The sequence below is a fragment of the Python bivittatus genome, unplaced genomic scaffold (assembly GCF_059951505.1).
Source record: "Python bivittatus isolate LINGU-HERP-01145 unplaced genomic scaffold, Pbiv_v1 ctg000320_np1212, whole genome shotgun sequence".
NCBI lineage: Eukaryota > Metazoa > Chordata > Lepidosauria > Squamata > Pythonidae > Python > Python bivittatus.
Genome location: NW_028277052.1, coordinates 8670203 through 8689867, shown reverse-complemented (window position 1 = coordinate 8689867; position 19665 = coordinate 8670203). Strand labels below are relative to the sequence as shown.

General features: G+C 43.9%; 1 protein-coding gene across 2 annotated transcripts in view; it reads left to right on the top strand.

Annotated features, from left to right (window-relative positions):
• The first annotated feature begins 1128 nt into the window (after positions 1-1128).
• FLI1 (Fli-1 proto-oncogene, ETS transcription factor) overlaps positions 1129-19665 on the top strand; it is a 74451-nt gene continuing 55914 nt past the window's right edge. The window contains exon 1 of one of the 2 annotated variants that reach the window (XM_088139052.1): positions 1129-1247. Coding sequence is in view for 1 of the 2 variants with exons in the window: in XM_088139051.1 (XP_087995177.1) it covers positions 3962-3979 (18 nt within the window). In the remaining variant the exon portion in view is untranslated. Of the gene's footprint in view, positions 1248-3225; positions 3980-19665 lie in introns of those variants that run through there. The other variant, XM_088139051.1, reaches the window with a different exon arrangement.

Sequence of the window (19665 nt, the reverse complement as noted above, 5' to 3'; positions counted from 1 at the left end):
CAAGATCGTGGAAGTGGAGAGGGAGAGTGTTCATTAATAGCAATCCCTTCCTTCCTTCCTTCCTTCCTTCCTTCCTTCCTTCCTTCCTTCCTTCCTTCCTCTTCCCAATGTCGCCCCCCCCCCGTTCTTTTTAAAGCCACTTTCCTCAATTTCAGGTTTTGGAATTCGCCCCCGATTTCCACCCTTAGGTCGCCCGAAGGTCAAACTTCACGTCTTGGGGCTCTTGGAGGGAGCCGGGAGTTTTGAGATTCCATTGCTTTTCTCTGGGATCCGATTAAAATAGGAGCCTCGATGAGGCCTTTTAGAAACTGACTGCCGGGACTGCCGTCCGGGGCACCCCTGCCTTGTAAGTAACCCGCCCCCCGCCCGAAATCCACGTTAATCTCTAAAGGGCCTGGCTGCGAATATTGGACGAGCCACGGAGGGCGGGGGAGTGTAGAAAACGTGTGGCTTCTTTTTTCTTTACTGTTTCTTCTCTTCCCGCCGCCGCCTCCAAATACAGATATTCCCTTTCGGGATCCGGGTGAAAGAAGAGAGGCTAGGGCTGGCGGGTTCCCCGGGCGGTGTAATGCAAAGGCGTCCTCGGGGCGGGGAGTCGCTCAAAACCAGGGCGGCGGCGGCAAGGGAAGAGTTAAGCTCGACGTCTTTTAATTGAACGCCAGTGCCAGTGGCCCCAGGCAGCAGGGACCTGACCCCGCTACAGCATCCAGATGTGTGCGGATCTCAGGGGACACTTCTGCAGACCCACGCCTGGATTGTAAAAGTAGACGGGATTGGGGTGGGGAGGGGAGGGCGGGCCTGTCTTGCATTCCCCCTCCTATCCGGCCGAGGCGGGCTGAATGGCTGACAAGCAGGAATCCCGGCCCTGGAAGACCTGGCCACGTTCAGAGTCTGCTACGTCTGAACTAGGAAAAGGGGGAGTGGAGTGGAGTGGAATGGAATGGATGGAGGGCTAATTCGGAAGAGGGGGGAGCCGAGGGGAGGGACGGGGGGGTGGGGGGAGGCCGCTCTCCTCCATCCTAACCCTCCTCAGGAGGAAAGCGAACGTCGACCTAAGCCCGCACCTCTCCTTCGGCGCAGCGGATGCCGCCGCGCATCTATTTTGGAGGCGGGGAGGTGGAAGGGAACTTGGGGTTCTCTCGGGGTCCCCGCACACCCCCGCAGGCTCCCACCATCTCTCGCTGCCTCGTTGGATTAAAAATCCTGAGCAGGAAAGGAGGGGGAAAAAAGAGTGGACGCGAAAGAAGGTAACCGTCTTCGGGAGGGGTAGGGGGGAGATGTAAGGAAAGCCCAACAGGCTCCCAAAATGGGGGGGGGAGCGGGGGAGGTCCTCTTCGATTTTCTAACCCACGTTTTTGGACGCACACCCCCTCCCCACTCCTTGGAAGCACAAGAGTCGCCGACCTGTTGCAGGAACCTAAGCAGGATGCGGAGCGAATGAAGCGGATCTGTTGAAATAGTTTGGGAAACTCACTTAGATCTGTTTCCCCCAAGATGGTGAAGAAGAGGAGGAGGAAGGTGATAATCTTAATCATGATGATCATAATCGTCTCACTTCGGTTCGAGAAGTCGCTGCTTTTTTTGAGGGCGGGGGTCATTCTGCAGACGAATCTGCGCCAGGATATTCACGCGAACCGAGAAAAAAGCCACTGGTCCTCGCCGCCGTGGGATCTTCGGGAGGGGACAGACGCGAATTAAAGGGGGGGGGGTTAAGTCGCTCTTCTTTGTGGCAGGGGATGATGCCGCCGCCAGCCGGAGCGACAGCAGCCCCAACGCAGGGTGCTGTGCCTTACTTCCGAGCAAACGGCGCAGAAAGCGCGACGTACGCTTCGCTGGTCTCGAATCTCGCTTCCCTTCTGCCCTATATTTTAGCTCCCTGCCCGCCCCGAGTCTCCGAGCTAAGTGGGATGCTGAATTCAAGACGAAATCTAGGAAGGAGGGATCCATTCCGTTACTCGCTTTTAGCCCTCAACAATCGGCGATCTGGTATTTATTTCGTGTTCACGATCCCTCCGAATTCTAGGAAACTGACATGGATAAGAGTAGCAACAACAAACGTTGCTTTCTCTTTACATGATGGATGACTGCGCTTTAAAACGGCCTCAGGTGCCAGACTCAGGGCAGCGGACGGCGTCCCGTGCAAACTCCAGGGCAAGATCCTCGGTGGAGATTCACAGAACTCAAATTCATTTACTTCCGAGGAAGCATGCTCTGGGTGGCACCGCGCAAGTCTCTGAGTCCCGCAGCATCAGGGCCTCCCAGCGCGATCCGCCTTGTTCGAAGTCCTCATACCTAGAGATAAAGCTAAAAAAATCAGGTGCAGAAACAAAGGGAACGCTTCACTCCTGCGAAGAACTCCAAGGGCTGAAATTCTGCCCTAGAGCAACATTTGAAAAGAAAGAGATGCTCTGAACAGGTCTGATTGAATTTAATGGGACTTGCTTCCAGATCTACCGTATAAAAAATTGCAGTTGGAGAGCCACGCGCACAGGACACGTGACCAAACCAGGCATTATCAGGACAATCCACTGCGAAGTTTACAAAACCATTAAAAAAAAAAAAAAAAGCAAGCCGTTGCCTTAAATAGATAGACAGCTGGTATAGCGGTCAAGGCACTGGATTAGAAGCCAGAAGACCATGAGTTCTAGTTCTGCCTTAGGCACGAAGTCAACCGGTGAAGAAGTCCTAGGAAGAAACAGGCAAGGGCAAACCGCTTCCAAAAGGGTTGCCAAGAAAACTGCAGGGACCAGTCGAGGCAGTCGTCAGGAGTCAAGAGGGAAGGAGGGAAGGAAGGAAATCCTACTTAAACACGCTCCCGTGGCTTTTACAGCCACTCTGGCAATATGTATAAATCCCATTGGGGGCGGGAGGAGGGAGAAGGGGGAATAGTCTAACATAAATAACCGCGATCCTCCTATTACAACTTCAGGCTATTTATTGGCGATGGATTTATTTTAAGTGGGGGGGATTCTAAGAGTTGACACGCCGAATATTTCCCCCCGCCCCCGAAATACAGAAATCTGGACTGAATTACAGATAGCTAAGCCTCTCATCCCGTCTCCAAAATTTACTCTAACCCCGGACAAAACAACAACAACAACAAAGGATGAGCAACCCTACGCCCCCCCCCCCGCCCCCCAAATGTGCGGGAAACAAAACGGAAATGTAATCTCTCCAGCCGGCCTCCAGGGCTTGACCAGGGAACAGGTCCTATCGAACAGGATGGGACGTACTTCCGCGTCAAGGCGATTAAAAGTGGGCTGCGGAACGCCTGTGCGGGGGTACCATAGACCCTGAGAGTTGATCAGCTCCCTCTATCTATCTATCTATCTATCTATCTATCTATCTATCTATCTATCTATCTATCTATCTATCTATCTATCTAATGCCACCCGATGGAGAACAAAAGTAGCCATTCTTCTGCCTCCCCAACTGGTCCGCAGAAGCCGGAACGGTCCGGACGGCCCGCCTCCTCGAAAGTTATTCTGTCCTGTTTATCTCCCGGGAGCAGAGACCTCGCCAGGCTTGGCTGTTAGGCGCATCCAGTCCTCTTTGGATCGCGAAGGCAGGCGCGGCGGGCGGACAGAGTTTTCCTCCTCACTCAGTGACTTCACTTCCCAAAATTAGCAGGGGGAGGGGAAAGAAAAGTTTCATCCGGTTACTGTCGCCCTTTCGTTTTGCGGCGAGCGCGAGGGGAATCGGAGAGCGGAGCGTCCGGAGGCGCGTTGGAGCTGAGCGCGGGAGTCCCCGAAAGAGCTTGGAGAAGGGCGGGGGCGCGCGCCCGGCGGCGGCGGCGGGGGGAGTCGACGTCGGGAGCGCGCGGCGAGCAACGCGAGGCAAGACGAGTCGCGGGAGCGAGGACCCGAGTTTGGGGCTCTCGGGAAGGGGCGTCTTTGGGGTGCCACGCGGAAACCGGGTCAATGTGGGGATTCTGGGGACCCCCGGCTGGAGATCGACCTCAATGGACGGGACTATCAAGGTAAGAGGAGGCGGGGAGGCGGCAGAACTCGAGCCAGGGACTGAGAGCGGGAGAGAAGAAGAGGAGCCTCGGGCGCCGGAGAAAGGGGGGGGGGCGGTATGATATTATTTTGGCGAGGTTGCTGGCTTCCGTTAACTCAAGTCCTGATGGAGCGGATTTTCCTTTTAATTCCCCCCCCCCCTCTTCCAGTTCTCTGCCTTCCACACTTTCGCCGCTGCGGAAAACCCGCTTTGCAAGTTTGCAACAATAACCGCTGGAAAAGAAGGAAAGCGGGGGGGGCGGGGGGAGCGCAGTTGTTGGCGGAGCGGAGCGGAGCGGAGCGCAGCGCTGCGCCTTTCGCCCCAGTGCTAGCCTCGCCTCCGGCCAGCCCAGCCCAGCCGAGCCCAGTCCGGCCTTCCCGTCGGCTCGGCAGTTCGCCTTCGCAGCCATTCTACGGCTCGTGCGTGCCTTTCCACCCCCCCCCCCAAACCTCTGGAAGGGGCAGATCTGGACGGTCCTTTCGAGGGGGAAAGAGAACCTGACGGAGTTGTCAGCGGAGCGGACAGGGCTGTTCTGGGGGCCGAGGGGACTTTGCGACGGAGCCCAGAGGCTGGGCGGAGTTCGGAGTAGCGCTGCGGCAAGGGGACTCAAAGACGGGGCAAGAGCGGCGGAAAAGGGTGCGGTGGGGGGGGGGGGAATCAATTTACCCCCCCCCCCTTTCCCGGCTTTTAGGGAGATGCTTGTAAGAACTTTTCTTTCCTTAGGCTGTCAGTAAGCGATTTTGTTCTTCCTGACGTTTCTTTCGGCTTTTTTTTTTTTTAATGGCAAAGCGTATTTCTTGGGAAATATGACAAGGAAAAGGAAGCCAACGTTGGAGGGAAGTTATAAAGCCCAGGTCCGGCAATTGCTTTCTTGTAGCACGGAAGACCGCATCAGCCGAAAGGTTTTTATTGTTTTTCTCCAATGCAGCGGGCTTCCAATTCCTAGACTGCGATCCTCTGCTAATGGAAATCCTGCAGCGCCGCGGACCGTATTCCCCCGGCCCGCGTACCTAAGGTTTGACAAGGAAGGCAGGTTTTCTCAGTTCTCCGCGGGCTTGGCTTTGCAGCGCCCCGGGAGGATTCGTGCAACACTAGGCCGAAATTGTGGCTTAACTTCTTTGCGGCAGAGCCTCTCTTGAGAACCGGCCGCTGCAATGCATTTAATTAAAAAAAAAAAAAAAGTTGCAGAGAAGCCAATGGTTCTTTCTTCCTGCCCCCCACCCCCACCCCACTTTTCAGCAACCCTGTCAAAAGGCCTCTGAGGAGATGCACCAGGTGTGTTTTAGCCTAGGAGGATGCTTGAATTAAGGGAGGAAGAGGAGGAGAAGGCTTTACGGCTTGGCCTTCCTCGTCTTCTTCTGCCCTCCTCCAGTCCACAACTGGTCAGTGGGAGGGGGGCAGACTGCCAATTTGGCTTTTGTGAGTAACAAGTGCAACCTTGCACCCCCAAAGGGATGGGCAGGAAGAGGAAGCGAGTGGCGAGGATCAGCAAGGATCTGATGACCTGGCATTCCGGGAGCTGCGGCAAGACTGGGGCTATTTTGTCTCCTAACCACATCTCCTGGAGAAGAGCCCAGTTCCCTCTTCAGCCTCCTGGATTCCAGGCCCAGCCATCTGGTCTCTCAGCTTTCTTTCCATGCAATGAAACTGTCCTCCAGATTAAAGGTTGGCGTGGCTGCCTTCCTCTGGATTAAAAGCGGGAGAGTGGGCCAAAATGCACAGCACCAGTGCTGCTGGTGGTAGAGAGGAAGGGGCACCTCCAATTTGCCCTTGGAATTCCAGCTCAGAAGCAGACAAATGGGGGGCTCTAGCAGTAGCTCCAACTGCTCCAGCCAGCTTTGCCAGTGGCAAGGAGAACTGGGAGCATTGGGAAGACCTTAGGTTTTTTCCCCACCCAATGGAAAAAAAACCCAGTCCAGGGCCAGACCTCTGGGAGAAGGAGAGTCAGAAGCTGTATTAAAGGAAATGGTCAGTTGAGAAGATCTTTCAGGAGGTCCCACCTCTAGAAGGAAAAACAAAAGGCACCAAAAATGAGTAAGTGGGGAGGTGGGTTTGTAAGAGGAGTCTCCTCCCCTTGCATTCAGTTGCATGTAGATCTTGAAACTGGTAACTAAATGCCCTAATGTCTAAACTGGCAGTGTAAAATGCAGAACCTATTAGGATTTGGTCAAATGACCCCACTGAAGCAGAGCCACAAAACAAGGAGCACTAGATCAGGGCAGCTGAGTCACTTTGGGCTTTTCTCGGGACCTTCAGGGGTCTTCTGCATCTCTGCAGAGCATTTAAAGAAGCACTTGCCTGCAAATGAAGCAACCCGTGAAGGTGGGTCAGATACCACCTTAATATTCCTTAAGGTGGACAATCTTGCCTTCAAGGTTTTGCTTCATTGATGAGATGGATCACTCCGGCTTTGCACAGATCTAAACCCAGCATCCTGCTTCTGTCAACTGAGCACACCATCCCACCAAACCTAACTGGATATGGAATTAACCCAGTTTTTGGCTTTGACCAACACACTGAACTAAGAAAACCGACTGGGTTTCTCCAACATAAATGCTAACTTGGCTTAGCATGTTGTACAAATGAAGCTGCTAAGCCCTTAGCTGATGTGGTTAAATGTGTTGAGCCAAACTAGCCAATGGGTATGAATAAGCCAACGGGAAGGTTTTGGAGGCTGTGATAAGCTATGGTAGGGCTTATGGAACCATTTTCATGGGTTCCCTACCTCAAAAAAGGCAGAAAATGCTGTTTTTAGCTTTCAGCAGCCATAAATAAAAGGAGCCTGGGGGCTGCACGTGTCCCTAAATGACTCATTTTTCTAATCAAGGCTTGTTGCATGGGTACACTTAAATTCCTTTTTGGCCATCTATTTCACCTAGAAGTAAGCTGAATTTTTTTTCTCAGGACACTCTGTGTTTTGTTTTGTCTGAGAAGGAAAACCACTGAAGACTTTACTGACTTTTCTCTACTTTTTCTGATGTGTTGAAGATTATACAGCATGATGCCTGGAGCACCCAATGCACTTGCTGCCTGCAACAACCACTTAGCATGGCAGCAAATAAGTCAGGGACTCACAGAAACAGATCTTGGGGAAGGAGGACCTGTAGTATTGCTGATGGTGATACAGCCAGCCAGCAATTTCTGAGTAAATAGGAATCAGATTGCACTGCTCCAAAACCCTATGCAATCCTTGGTGGAGATGAGACATGACTTTGATCATTAAGGGTAAAACTTCAGAGCTTCTGGGTTGGCTGATTAAAAAGTGTCAGGAAATGGGCAAGAGAAATATGATTTAAGTTCCTGGCCTCTGGCAGGCGAGGGACACCTGGCAAAGTCCTAACGGTAACAGGCATTTTTGTGCAGCTGCAGCTCCTCCTTTTTTGCAAATTTGGTTTGCCACAATATAACGGATGGAAGATCATCTTAAGGACAGGCCAGGGACCATTGAAAAGTATTTTCTGCTTGAATATTTGTCCAATTTCAGTTTCGGCTCTCTATGCTGCAGGAATGCATCTGTTGCTGGAATTTAAAACGTATAAATAATGCATATGGCCTTTCCAAGTGTCTCTCTTTCTCTAACAAGTAGAACAATTCACTCTTTTATGGTGTGTTGTTGTTGTTGTTCTAGAATATGATCCACTGAGTATCTAGCTTCATACAAGTTATTAAAACAAAATATGGTCCACTTGTTTATGGCTTAGCATGTTGTGTTAGCCCAGCCAGTATGGTTTGTAAACTATGGTTGATGGTATAGTGTCAGCCCTCCCAGGTAAACCAGACAGGAAACACAACTAGATAAGCTAATTCTACTCCTCCCTATTTACTGCCTGAGTAGTTAGGTCAGGTCCTTCTTAAGTTTCTTTTTCTGGCTGTTACTCTATTGTGGACTCCTTTCTCTTTTATCTGATCATTCCCTAGGCAGCATCTCTTACACTACCACCACCACCACCCCGCCTTCCAAGGTAACCCTCACATTTAATCATACACAGTTTGTGGTATGATTTCATTCACTTGTAGTTTATTTGGCAGACCATGGCTCAGCAAACCATAGTTTCATGTGTTCTATGAATGCAATAATTGTGTTTTAAGGGTAGTAGGCAAATGTGCATTAACACAATTAAGGTAAAACAAGTACAAACTCTTGGGGTCTTGAATACCCTTGTGAGTGCTATAACTCAGTGGCACAGAACATGTTCTTTTGAAGGCCCCTCTCCTGTTCAATCCATGGGCCACTAATTAATTGGCTCCATATTCTCTCTCTGATATATTGTTTTATCAGGATTGGCAAATAGTTCTCCTTGTCTAGTTTATTCTTTAAAAGGGATTATCTAGAACATCTGGATAGTACCAGGTTGGAAACATCTGCTCTATCAGGAAGGTAGAAATTGTTTCCAAGAGAAGAGAAATGTGTAGTTCGCACATAAAATAACATACCTACTCATCTTCCCAGAAAGTTTACTAAGTCCAGAATGTTAAATGATTTAGTTTCACACTGCTTGAAACTTGCAAGAGCTTGTCATCTATCAGCCACTGGAGCAGTGTTTCTCAATCTTGCCAACTTTAAGATGTATGGACTTCAACTCCCAGAATTCCCTGGCCAGCATGCATGGCTAGGAATTCATTGGCAGAAGAAGCAGAAGATATAAAGATCCATCTCTAATTTAGAAGGTGATGGGTAAGCACTCTTTGTGCCTAAGACATGGAGCTCCTTTCTGTCAGAGAAGGAATCTAGTAGGCTAAATGGAGAAACAGTCTGATCTGGTACAATGGTAAAAAGTAGCTAGCTTCGTATAGCTATTCCTCGTCCATTCTTCCTCTTCCATTTATTGGGGTGACTTAGATGTTCAGCATGAACATTAGCAGAGAAGTTTACAAGGTCAGTTATTACTGTGCTTGCTGTTCTTCTGCAGGAGATGAAAAGAGAGCAAGAGTCAAAATGTGCATTATGCACAACATAATGACACAAAATATAACTAGTATTGCTATTATAACTATCAACCTGCAGATCCAGATTGTCTAGAGAAACTAACTAGTGGTCAGATTGCAACAAAAATAACCACAATGAGCTCTGCAACTTGCTTGGTTGCAGACTACAGCAATATAGTTTTATTATATCTCTGCAATTAGCAACATAACTGAAAAACACCCAGTTCTCCCCTTGCCCTCAGGGCATAGACTCACACTCATGGGAAGAAGGGGGACTTGCTTTAAAGCAACTGCTTGTAACGATGAATCTTCCTATGTGGTTATGGAGGTCAACCACAACTGCAGGAGCTTCTCCATGTGTTGCAACACATCCCAAAGTGCTCCTTTCATTGAAAGAAGTGGCAAAAGCCCCTATGAGAAGAATTCACCATACATGGTGCAAGCCACCTGAAGGACATACTTGAAGTGATGAATGTATCTGTGTCGTCATGACCCTTTAGTGTTTCCCTGTTTCTAAACACCAGCATTTTGCTCTAAGTTGATTAAACTTTGGTCATAAAATCTACTACTAGAGGTATACAGCTCTTGGAGAAAGTATGTTGTCTGGACGTTGATTCCATTTCTTGGCATCTGTTTTGGGTCAAAGTGTTACCTATCACACTGTAGCTTCCATATGGAGTTACTCGGATAAACCAGAAGCATCACAGGACACCATTGTTTCCCAACTGTGTTAAGACACTAAGGTCTAAATTTTGCATTTTTATGCATTGGTCCTGTTGTTCTGAGTAAATGTTTGAACATTCTTTAAAAGTTACCAAAAAGGTAATTCTATATATATTTTCTTGTGATTAGAAGCCTTTAAAGTGGGCCGTTGCTTATTTCAAATTCATGGGCTAGGAATTTAAGCATGCTATCTATTCAGGAACTATTTTGGAGTTATTTGTGAGTTGATGTGTTTGAAACAGTTGCATTCTCAAAAGAGCTTCACCAGTGAAAGTATTTTTGAAAAAGAAGGAATTTGCACTGAAGGAGCAGCTGATTCACTACAAGATCCCAACCAGACTCGAATAAACCAGATTTTTCAGCAGTAAACTCAGTGATTTTAATAGAACTATTTCCAAGTGAACATGCAAACTTTGTGTACTGTTATGTAGATCTAGGAATGTAATGGCTATCTAACTGGAATTTCTAAAATGCAGGTTCCTGGATCTAATGAAGCGATAAGGTTGAAATCATGATGCAGTTATCTTCCAAACAATCTGAAACCAAATATGGATGGATCAGATTTGTTAATTATTTTGATGTGTCTACCTACCTATGAATGATTGATGAAATAGAGCTTCTAGTATTTGCTTGGCATTTACAGTATTTTGTATATATTAACGTATTTGGTTAATTTTACATCATCAAAATGTGCAAATTAGTGAAAAAAAATCCAGTTGATAGGGATGCCTTAGTGTTACTTCCCTATGTAAAGTAACATATGATCATAGAGTAACATCTAAACATATGAATTTTGAACTTTGGTAGAAATTAACAAAGAAAAATTGTCTGGATTCACATGTCCCACTAATTCATGAACCCACCCATTGTGGTTCAAAAACCATGTTTTATGACTTAGCAAATCATATGAACTTTGCCAATTGAGGTTTGAATAAATTTCAGTAAATCATAGTTAAAGAAACTGTGGTTTAGCAGAATACAAAAACTTTAGTTTTATTTCCTACTGCCACCACCACAAATACATCAGTGTTTCCTCTTATGTGAAATATAATGTTTGAGAAAAAGGGCAGGGTTTGAGAAACTGCAAGATGGAGTAATCTTGAGTTTTATTATTGTACTGGTCCAAGGCTATAATAAACTGATTGATTGGCTGAATTTTATTGTAAAAACAAAACATGGATCTTTGCTGCTGCTGGGGAACTAAATTGGCTGGAGGACCATTTTGAGGTTATGGGCCAACTGCTATTTCACATATCACCTTCCAGCAAATCCCATTAATTCCATTGCAAAGCTCTTTCTTTGCTTCTGGATTGGGAGTTAGAAAGAAAGAAGAGGACAAAACAGGAGTTATTCCTTAAAACCAGATTTGGCCCAAGCTGTCATCTTTTGATCTCCCATTTCTCACCAAACTATGAGGAACAGAAAGAAATGGTCTGATCCCCATGTTCAGCCATATGCAGGTTAGCACAGTCTCATCAGCCTTAAATCTCTGAGTAAATATTGGGTTTGGAGTATAAAAATGAATTTTACTCTGTTTATAAATTTCATGCTTTGTTTTTATACTGTATTGCATTTCTTAGATTTCTATCCTATCTCTGACTTACAAGTAGGTCTGCCTTCCTTTTAATATCACATCTGTGAGTAGACTGGACTGAAAGGCAGTCACTTTGGTGGAGAATGGTAGATTTGATCCTGCATCTCCCCGTCTTAATCTAGCACCTTAACCACTATAAGACACTGATTCCCTTCAGTGTTAAGTGGATGGCAGCATAGAAGTCCATGGGGGGCACAGATGACCAAAAATATGTGACAACATCACCGTGCAAATGCGGCAGCTTGTATACTTGCATCAGATGTCAGAAGGCAAGTATGTAATGGCATTTGTCCGACGATGTCACTACATGCATGTCATTTTGATATCACTGTGGTTTGCTGTGGACCCTGCTAGATGGTGACCTTCCTGTATGAATTTTAATAAAGGCATAAATCATACTGTGACACATTTGCCTTTAAGTTAGAGAGGAAGCAAGAAGGCTGCTTGCCAGCTGATAAGGAGAACTAGTAGTTGAACATGGTGGTTACCAACTTCTCTTCCCTCAAGGAGTCTTTTCATATGATAAGGAACTGTGCATTATATCCCATCAATTACATTTTTAGCATTGTATCCTGCCAGCTAGATGCCAGGCCCTTTCCATTCCCTCCTCCTTCTCAGCTCTAACAGACAGTTGGGCTCCATTACAATTTCTTCTGCTTTGGGTTCTTCCCACTTTTTGTGGCTGTTGTGCAATTTTGCTAGTCGTGTCATTCCTTCAAACCTGGTGATATGGTTTTCTTAAATGTGGATGGTACTGCTTATGTCTGCAGAAGCATCAGTAAGCAAATAAGGGACCTGGTATTAATGTAGACAATGGCACAAGCAGTTCCCCTTGCACTACATACTTTGATCCTGCAAGGCTCCAACAGGGAGAAAACTGGGGATATCTTGTTGGGTTTGGAAACTAAGCAAGGTTAGGCCTGATTCATACTTGGCTGGGAAAGTGGTAGGCTAGGCTGGGGAGTTGAAAAGGCAGTGTCAAATCCATTTCCATTCTGTGGCCAAGATAACTGAACTGACCATGAAGTCACTAGAAGGTGAGCTCAACCAGAAGGCTGAACTCTTAAAGGAAGCATCTATAAATCAATCAACCAACCAACCAACAAACAAACATTGTTTTAACCATGTTTTCTTGAATAAACAACAGTCACTGGGCCCACACCATATGCTAAACAAAGACAAAGCAACCTATGCTATAGATTAGCATGATATACCCAGCCATTCTATCTTGATGGAGATAAACTGGCATACAGTTTTTTCTTACACTAAGATAATTTTCTGAAGCTGATGGTGATAAAATTACAGAACTGAAAATACCAGTCAAAAGATGGAAGATCTCTTCTAGTGAACAACCACAAACCTATCTTTTACTTAATAATTTTATTAAAAATTACAATTTAAAAGATAAAAAAGAAAAAAGAAAAAATAGAAAGTGTAGAAAAGAAGAAAAGAAAGAAAAATAGAAAAGAAAGAAAATATAAGAATATAGCAAAGGAAAACAAAAGAAATATATAAAGAAATGAGTTCCCCCTTCATCACAAGTATAAACAATTTTAGTAACTTATCACCTTCTCTTAAAATGCAACAAATGATCTCTTCTTCCCATAGCCCATCTCTTATCTATAAACAAATCCTTAAAACCTCGTTGTTCAGCAAAAGTCCATTGAGGGTTACCAGAGATAGCAACAGATTATTTTAACCTGAATCAAGTAAACCAACTTTATATGCCTTCCCTTTATTTTTTAAGATAATTTTATTAAAGATTTTTTAAAAGAATATAAAAACTAACACAAACTAATGTAAAGTAAGACAAAGAAAAGAAAAAGAGATCAGAGAGAAGTGCAAGAAAAGAAAAAGTGGAGAAAAAATAGAAAAGAAAGAAAAAAGAAGATGCCTCTTCCAATATTCTTCACGGCAGTGACAAGTACAATTATATTTTAACCTCTCTGTCTAAAGTTATAGCATAACTCTCTTCTTTCTATTATCTATCCTGTCTAATCATCAAGACCTTAAATCATGAGTTCATTTTTTTCAGTTTTATGCAAAAAGTCCATAAAGGGTTTCCAGTCACCAATAACCTTCCCTTTACTCTTAACAATCTTGGTCTTTAGTCCCTTCAAATAATGTCCTAGACCTTGATTTCTTTTCATTTTTTTTTTGTTTCCTTCTCACAAAATCCTTCAAAACTTTAACAGGTCTCTTTTGTAAATCCAATATAGGAATGTTATCCAAGTCACTCTTCTGGTTTATTATTTGTGTATCCCTTTTAATTATTAAGACACCAGCTGGTTTCTTTTGTATATCCAGTACATCATCTTTTTCCATAACATTCTTGTAGCCTGACATTTTTAAATCCACATTGAAATTAATGTCAGTCTTGTCTGATAGAACTTGTTTCTCTTCCATAACATTGTTTACACACAGTCTATCTATAATGGCAGACATTCTTATAATTAACTTCTGAGTCCATTATTCACAAATATCCTTCAATACATCCAATGTTATTTTGCTCCATTCTGTGTTAGCAAGTTGAATTTAAGTGTTCTTCTCCTTTAATTGTAATCTTTAGTTGCTTCTGATTCCCTCTAATAGCTAACCTTCAAAGTCTTATCCTAACTTTTTTTTTTTTTTAGAATTCAAAACAACAGAAGTTTCCCATGGAAAGGATTCTTACAATTAATTTCAAAATCTTATTTCAAATCCATCAGGACCCTTAGTCCATTTATAACTTTCCAAAATCAACACTCTAATCACTCTTTTGCTGCTTATTTTTTTTTCCTAAGTCCTTAAACTGGTACTTAAAACTTCCTTCACTAAGGATTGGAGGAAACTCACCCAGCAAATGGCGTAAAATTGGCTATTTCAAAGGTTTTTAATATTTGAAAAGCTGTGAAAAGGTCATTTCAAAAGTGATTAAGAAATGAGGCTCAGATTAACTTTATGTCCATCTGGGCTACATTACAACTGTGAGCTTAGTTGGAATCCCTTGACTCCCAGCCCTCAACTCACAAGCTGACTGCAAAAACCTTGGTTCCTCCAATCTATTCATGAGGAACTGCTGTGCAGAGTATATGTGGGTGATCTCACGATCTCTCCTCCCTCCGGAGAGATTTCACTGGCCAGGATCCACCATCTGGCTGCCAGTCTCCACCATAATGCCATCCCCACTTCTTTAGGGGTGTCTAGTTTACCATGTCCTCAACAAACTTATCTTGTCATTGCTGGAAAATACCCATTTCTGCCAGCATGACTTTGCCATCAACTATTTTCAAGTGCATTATAAATCGCATTTTACTTGTGAAGGAAAAATCAAAGGAATGGTTGATTTATTGATTTTCATGGATTTAAACTTTCCTCTAGGTGGTTTCTAGACTTCCCCTTAATTCCTTGAAAAGCACTTCAGAAAATATGTTACACATGTTTACATTTATTGCAAATAGGGGGCATCTGTATAATCCATGGCTCTATCTTACTGGTATAAGAATCAGAATCATAGGATATAGTTTGGACCAGCCTTATTCAACCTGATATCCTCCAGATATGTTGAACTTTATCACTGCAGAATTATAGGAGAAGTAGTCAAACATACCTGGAGTGTTCCATAAAGGGCAGACCTGGTTTAGACTCTCTTCCTGTTCAGGGGGTAGTGGAAGCAGATTGTGGGCTGCAGGTGATGCCAACCATATACAATAAAAGTTTTAGGCTTTGGAGCCATTTCTAAGGTTTTTCAGTGACCCGGCTCACACATCACATTGAGACATGGTTAGTTTAAGCATAGTTTACTGAATAAGCTACAACTGGCTGAGGTGCACATGGCAGTAAACCATAAGCTATTGTTTACAACCTTGGTGATATGCTCACTTATCAACTAATCCAAAGCCACATTTTGGAAGACTGGGATACATGAACCCAAGTCATGAGTTGTCCCTATTGGAAGACAACCATGGTTCATGCAATCTTTCCTTCTCAAAGTAAGTGGAAAGATTGCAGTAACTCATTCTTCCTTGGGAATCTTCCCCATCTGCACTTTTTCACCTATTTCCCCACCTTAGCTCTGAGACTGGAAATGGCAGTAGCAACGGAAGTAGGCTTGATTTGCAGGGAGGTACTTGGAGTGGAAAATGACCAGGCAAGAAAGGGCTAAGCACACCCAATGAGTCTCTCCCCTCTGCTCCCTATTTGTGCTGTAAGCTAATTTAGGAACTGTTGTTTGCTGGGATAACATGCAATCTGGCTTTAACTCATAAATAAAATAGACTTTGGTTTGTTCCTTTGTAGACATAACAGGAGTTTCAGCTGCATGTAAATTTGTATTTCTTCTCCGTTCCATGGTTGCTCCTGGGTACAAGTTTTTCTTCTCTGCTTTTGTTTGACTGACTTATAACTGCATCGGAACCCACCTTGCCTCTGTTCTTTTTATCAGGCCAAAAGAGACTTCCTGTGCTCCACAGCCTGGCTTCCTAGTGTGTTTCCTTTTTCCCTTTTAACAGAACAAAGGAAGCTATAACTCCTGGACTGCTCCTGTTCCAACTCTCCTGGGTAACTTCACATAATGTTTGCATTCAACATTAGCTCCTGGTCTCTCTCTCCCCATCTTTCTCTCTGATAAAATGAGAATTGTCTGAGTTCTGGTCAGTGTTTTTTTTTTTTTTTTAATTTCTAGCACTACTTCGATCTGTTCTTTGTTTTGCTTGGTTTAAAAGAAAACAAATTGACTCACTTGTGATATGTGTGCAACTGAAGAATGATGAGTATGACGCTGAACATTCAGACTGTGGGACTGAGAGGGGTATTTGGGTGGGGACTTCAGCTTAAGGAGTAAGGCTTCTAGGTGAGAGAATTTTTGGATTCTCTACACTGGAGAATTCTGTCTTTGACTTTTAGTCAAAAGTCACAATTTAGAATTATATCTGTGACTTTTAGTTGGCTTCAAATTTCACCTACTCTGAATATTCACATTCATCTTTCTCCTTCTTGCAAATCTCCTGTGCTCAGATAACCCTAACGGTTGAAGGACACCGGGCTGGGGACATATTTATAGTGCTTTCCACACCTACCATTAAGCCATAAGATAATTTATTTGATATTAGCTTGGTATTATGCATGAATTTAGCCTCAAGAGTTAATTCACATTGTTTTATGGCTTAGTGTTTGAGACAAGCTAGTAATGGTTGGTTCAACAAAAACATGGTTGAAACCAACCATGGCTTGCACAATGTGTAAACCCAGATTTATAACCAAACCCAGTTAAGCCCTGAAACAGAAAGACAGAGGAAGAGGAAGACTATGCAAAGCTGCAGAATAACTTCTTCAGATAATTAAGAATAGACAAATGGGCCAATATTGTCCATTTCTATCAATCCATGCTGGCTAGATTGGTGACCGCGGGGAGGTGATGAGTTGTCTTTCCATGGACTCATCAGCAACTAAGCAACAGAAAATATCTTTGTGGACCAAAAATAAACAGCCAGCCCCATGCCTAAAGGTCATGTGACTCAAGCCCAGATGGGACTCATTATCCTTCCTTTTTATCTGCCTCCATATTTTTCTTTTCATGCAAATTATGCTGGGAGGTTGGATTGTCTTCTGTATGCATCTTCTCTGAATGCCAGGAGGGCACCTGGGCTTAACACCTGCCAAGACCCATGCAAATAAGCCCTGGAAATCTGGGTTTCATCAGCCCTACCATAATGAAGACTAATAGTCATGATAATGTTGCTGAATAGCTTTCCCTTCAAACAGGCCGGGCTCCGATATTGATTCAATTGCACTAATGAATGTATCAAAAAGCAAAAGGCTAGCGTTGTCTCCCTGCAAGAAGAAAAAGAAAAAGAAAAAGAAAAGACTTGATGCTTTTGTGGTTGTCATTGTAGCTGTTCGGCTTTCTTTTCCAAATCAATATACACAGAGGGAGATTGTATTATCTCTACAAATATGGGAAGGAGTTCTGACATATTTTACGAATGGGGAGAAATGCAAAGTTGCATGACTGAAGGCTGAAATGTCCAAAAACTGGTTGCTACTCAGAGCAAAATCAAATCTCCCAATTTCTCTATAATCTTATAGCTGAATCCTTCTGTGTTATGATGACCAGCAGTTACGGAAAATTATGTGGGTCATCCCATGGTTCAAAGGTGTCACAAAAATGACCTTTTCCTTGAAAACTGAGGCATTACTAAAGTGAATAAATATAAGTTCATGCACTAATACACAGAACTCAGATACTTCAGTACGTTATGAAAATGACTTGTGTCCAATTATGCCTATAGGAAATATCTTAATTTTATATTAGCAAAACCCTGGATCTTTTCCCCCTTTCCTGTGCCTCCTTTGTTGTTCCTCCCCCAACCTCAGCCCCCTTCTAGATTTCTTATGAACATGTATCTTGGCATTGCTGGTTCTTTCTGCCCTGTTTATAAATTTAAGGTTCAGTTTATGCATTTGCCGTAGTCACATGATAAAGCTTATCGTGGCTGGTGGGGGAAATCATTCTTAGCGTGCTTAGAAGATTGAATGCTTCTCCCTAATGCTGTAGCTTTCCACGTGCAAGATGATTCGTTTGTTTACTTACACTGAGGGTTTTAACGTTGGGCTTCTTCCTCATGTGCAAGTTGAGGTGGTCAGTATCCATGGGGGAAACCACGCTCCACCTTACCTCTTGATTTTGCTGCAGATACGTTAACCCTATTGCCACTTCAGATGCAGATTCCCTACAGGAGAAAAGGATATGTTAAAATCCTGGAATAGTTAACCCTGTAATCATGTTTCTTCCCCAGCCTTTTAACTTACAACAAATCTATCCCAAATTGCAAATTGTTTGAGAAATGTTTGCACTTTCAAAAGCTATGCAGCATTGGGATAAGCTGGGTTCAAAGCTTGGCACTAGTGCATTGGACCTGGTGAGAACTGATAACAAACTTTTTTAACTGCAACTATAAAACATCTAGCCAGTGCTTCGGTTCCCACTTTAGACCCAGTACATACATTTGTCATATCTTCTAATACCATCATCCTCAACATGTATTCCTCCAAATGTGCTGGATTACAGTTCCCATCAACCCCAGGCATCAGGGCATGAAGGTTGGGAATGACAGAAGATTTAATCCAACACTTTTGGAAGATGCCGAATATTTTCTGGATATATTTTGTTTTCTTTTTAATTTTTTATTTGTAAGCTGCTCAGAGTCATTATGGAGTCATGTGGCCTCAAAATTTAAATAATGAATAAAAGAAAGCTACTGTAGCATACGATTCCACAGATGAAATGGAGGGCTAATTCGTAGCACCGTTTTCGTTCTAAAATTCAGTCAAGCTTGACTCTAAGTTTCGACTGCCCCGTGCTATTTCCAAAATCAAGAAAGTATGAATGCAATAAAGGGAACGATACAAAAGTATTTATATGTGTAATGATTACAATAATTAGTACAAACTAGAAATACATCTCGCCAGGGTAAAATCTGTTGTTGCAGTCCAGAGGCTGCTAAACGTAAACTGGCAACTCAGTTGTTCCCCCCTTCTTATTTAAGTAAGATGTCTGCTTCCCAACCCTTGAAATAGAAGATGCTGTTGGTTAGTGGACTATCCTCCACAGTGACACACGGATGCTCTACAACAGGGTTCCTCAACCTTGGCAACTTTAAGACGGGTGGACTTCAATTTCCAGCATTCCCCAGCCAGCAAGGCTGGGGAAATTCTGGGAGTTGAAGTCCACCCATCTTAAAGTTGCCAAGGCTGAGGAACCCTGCTCTACAGGTTTTATCACCAAGGTATTTACATACAGGATAACACTGCACTCAACCCTATTCTGCATGAAATGTTCTCAGACTTATTTTTGCATAGCATATCTTAGCATATTGTATGAATTCAGCCATTGTGGTTAATTTATCCAGCTATGGTTAAACAAACCCTGGTAAACTCTGTTGTGTGAACTGTCATTGTGCCCAATCAGGACACTGATAGGGTAGGACCCAGAAAACAAAACTCTTCTTGGTAGATTGCAAATGTAGCATTAGCTTTGCAGTTCGAGGATGATAACAAAGAAGACCGTTTGTATGGCTTGAACGCAGAACAAAGCATAAAGTATTCAGCCTTCTGAGAATCTTAGAGTGTGTGTTATAAAAACATGTCCAAAATATGCTTTGGGCTCTGGACAAAAGCCTGGTGTTTTGGTATCTTAGATGCTGAATAAAATTTCCAGTGGTTGCAGATGGAATTTTTCATATCCATTGCTCCATGCCCCACCCCTTGTCCAGCTGAAGAGCACAATCTGTCATACAAAAAATTCAACAATGTGCAGAATTGGGATGGAGTCAAAAGTTCAGGAGTTTGTGAACTTGCACACACACAGACACATATAGCACGTTTTACCATGGCGCAACTTAATCTGGATGCTTGAGAACAGGGCACTGTGACTTTAATTAGCT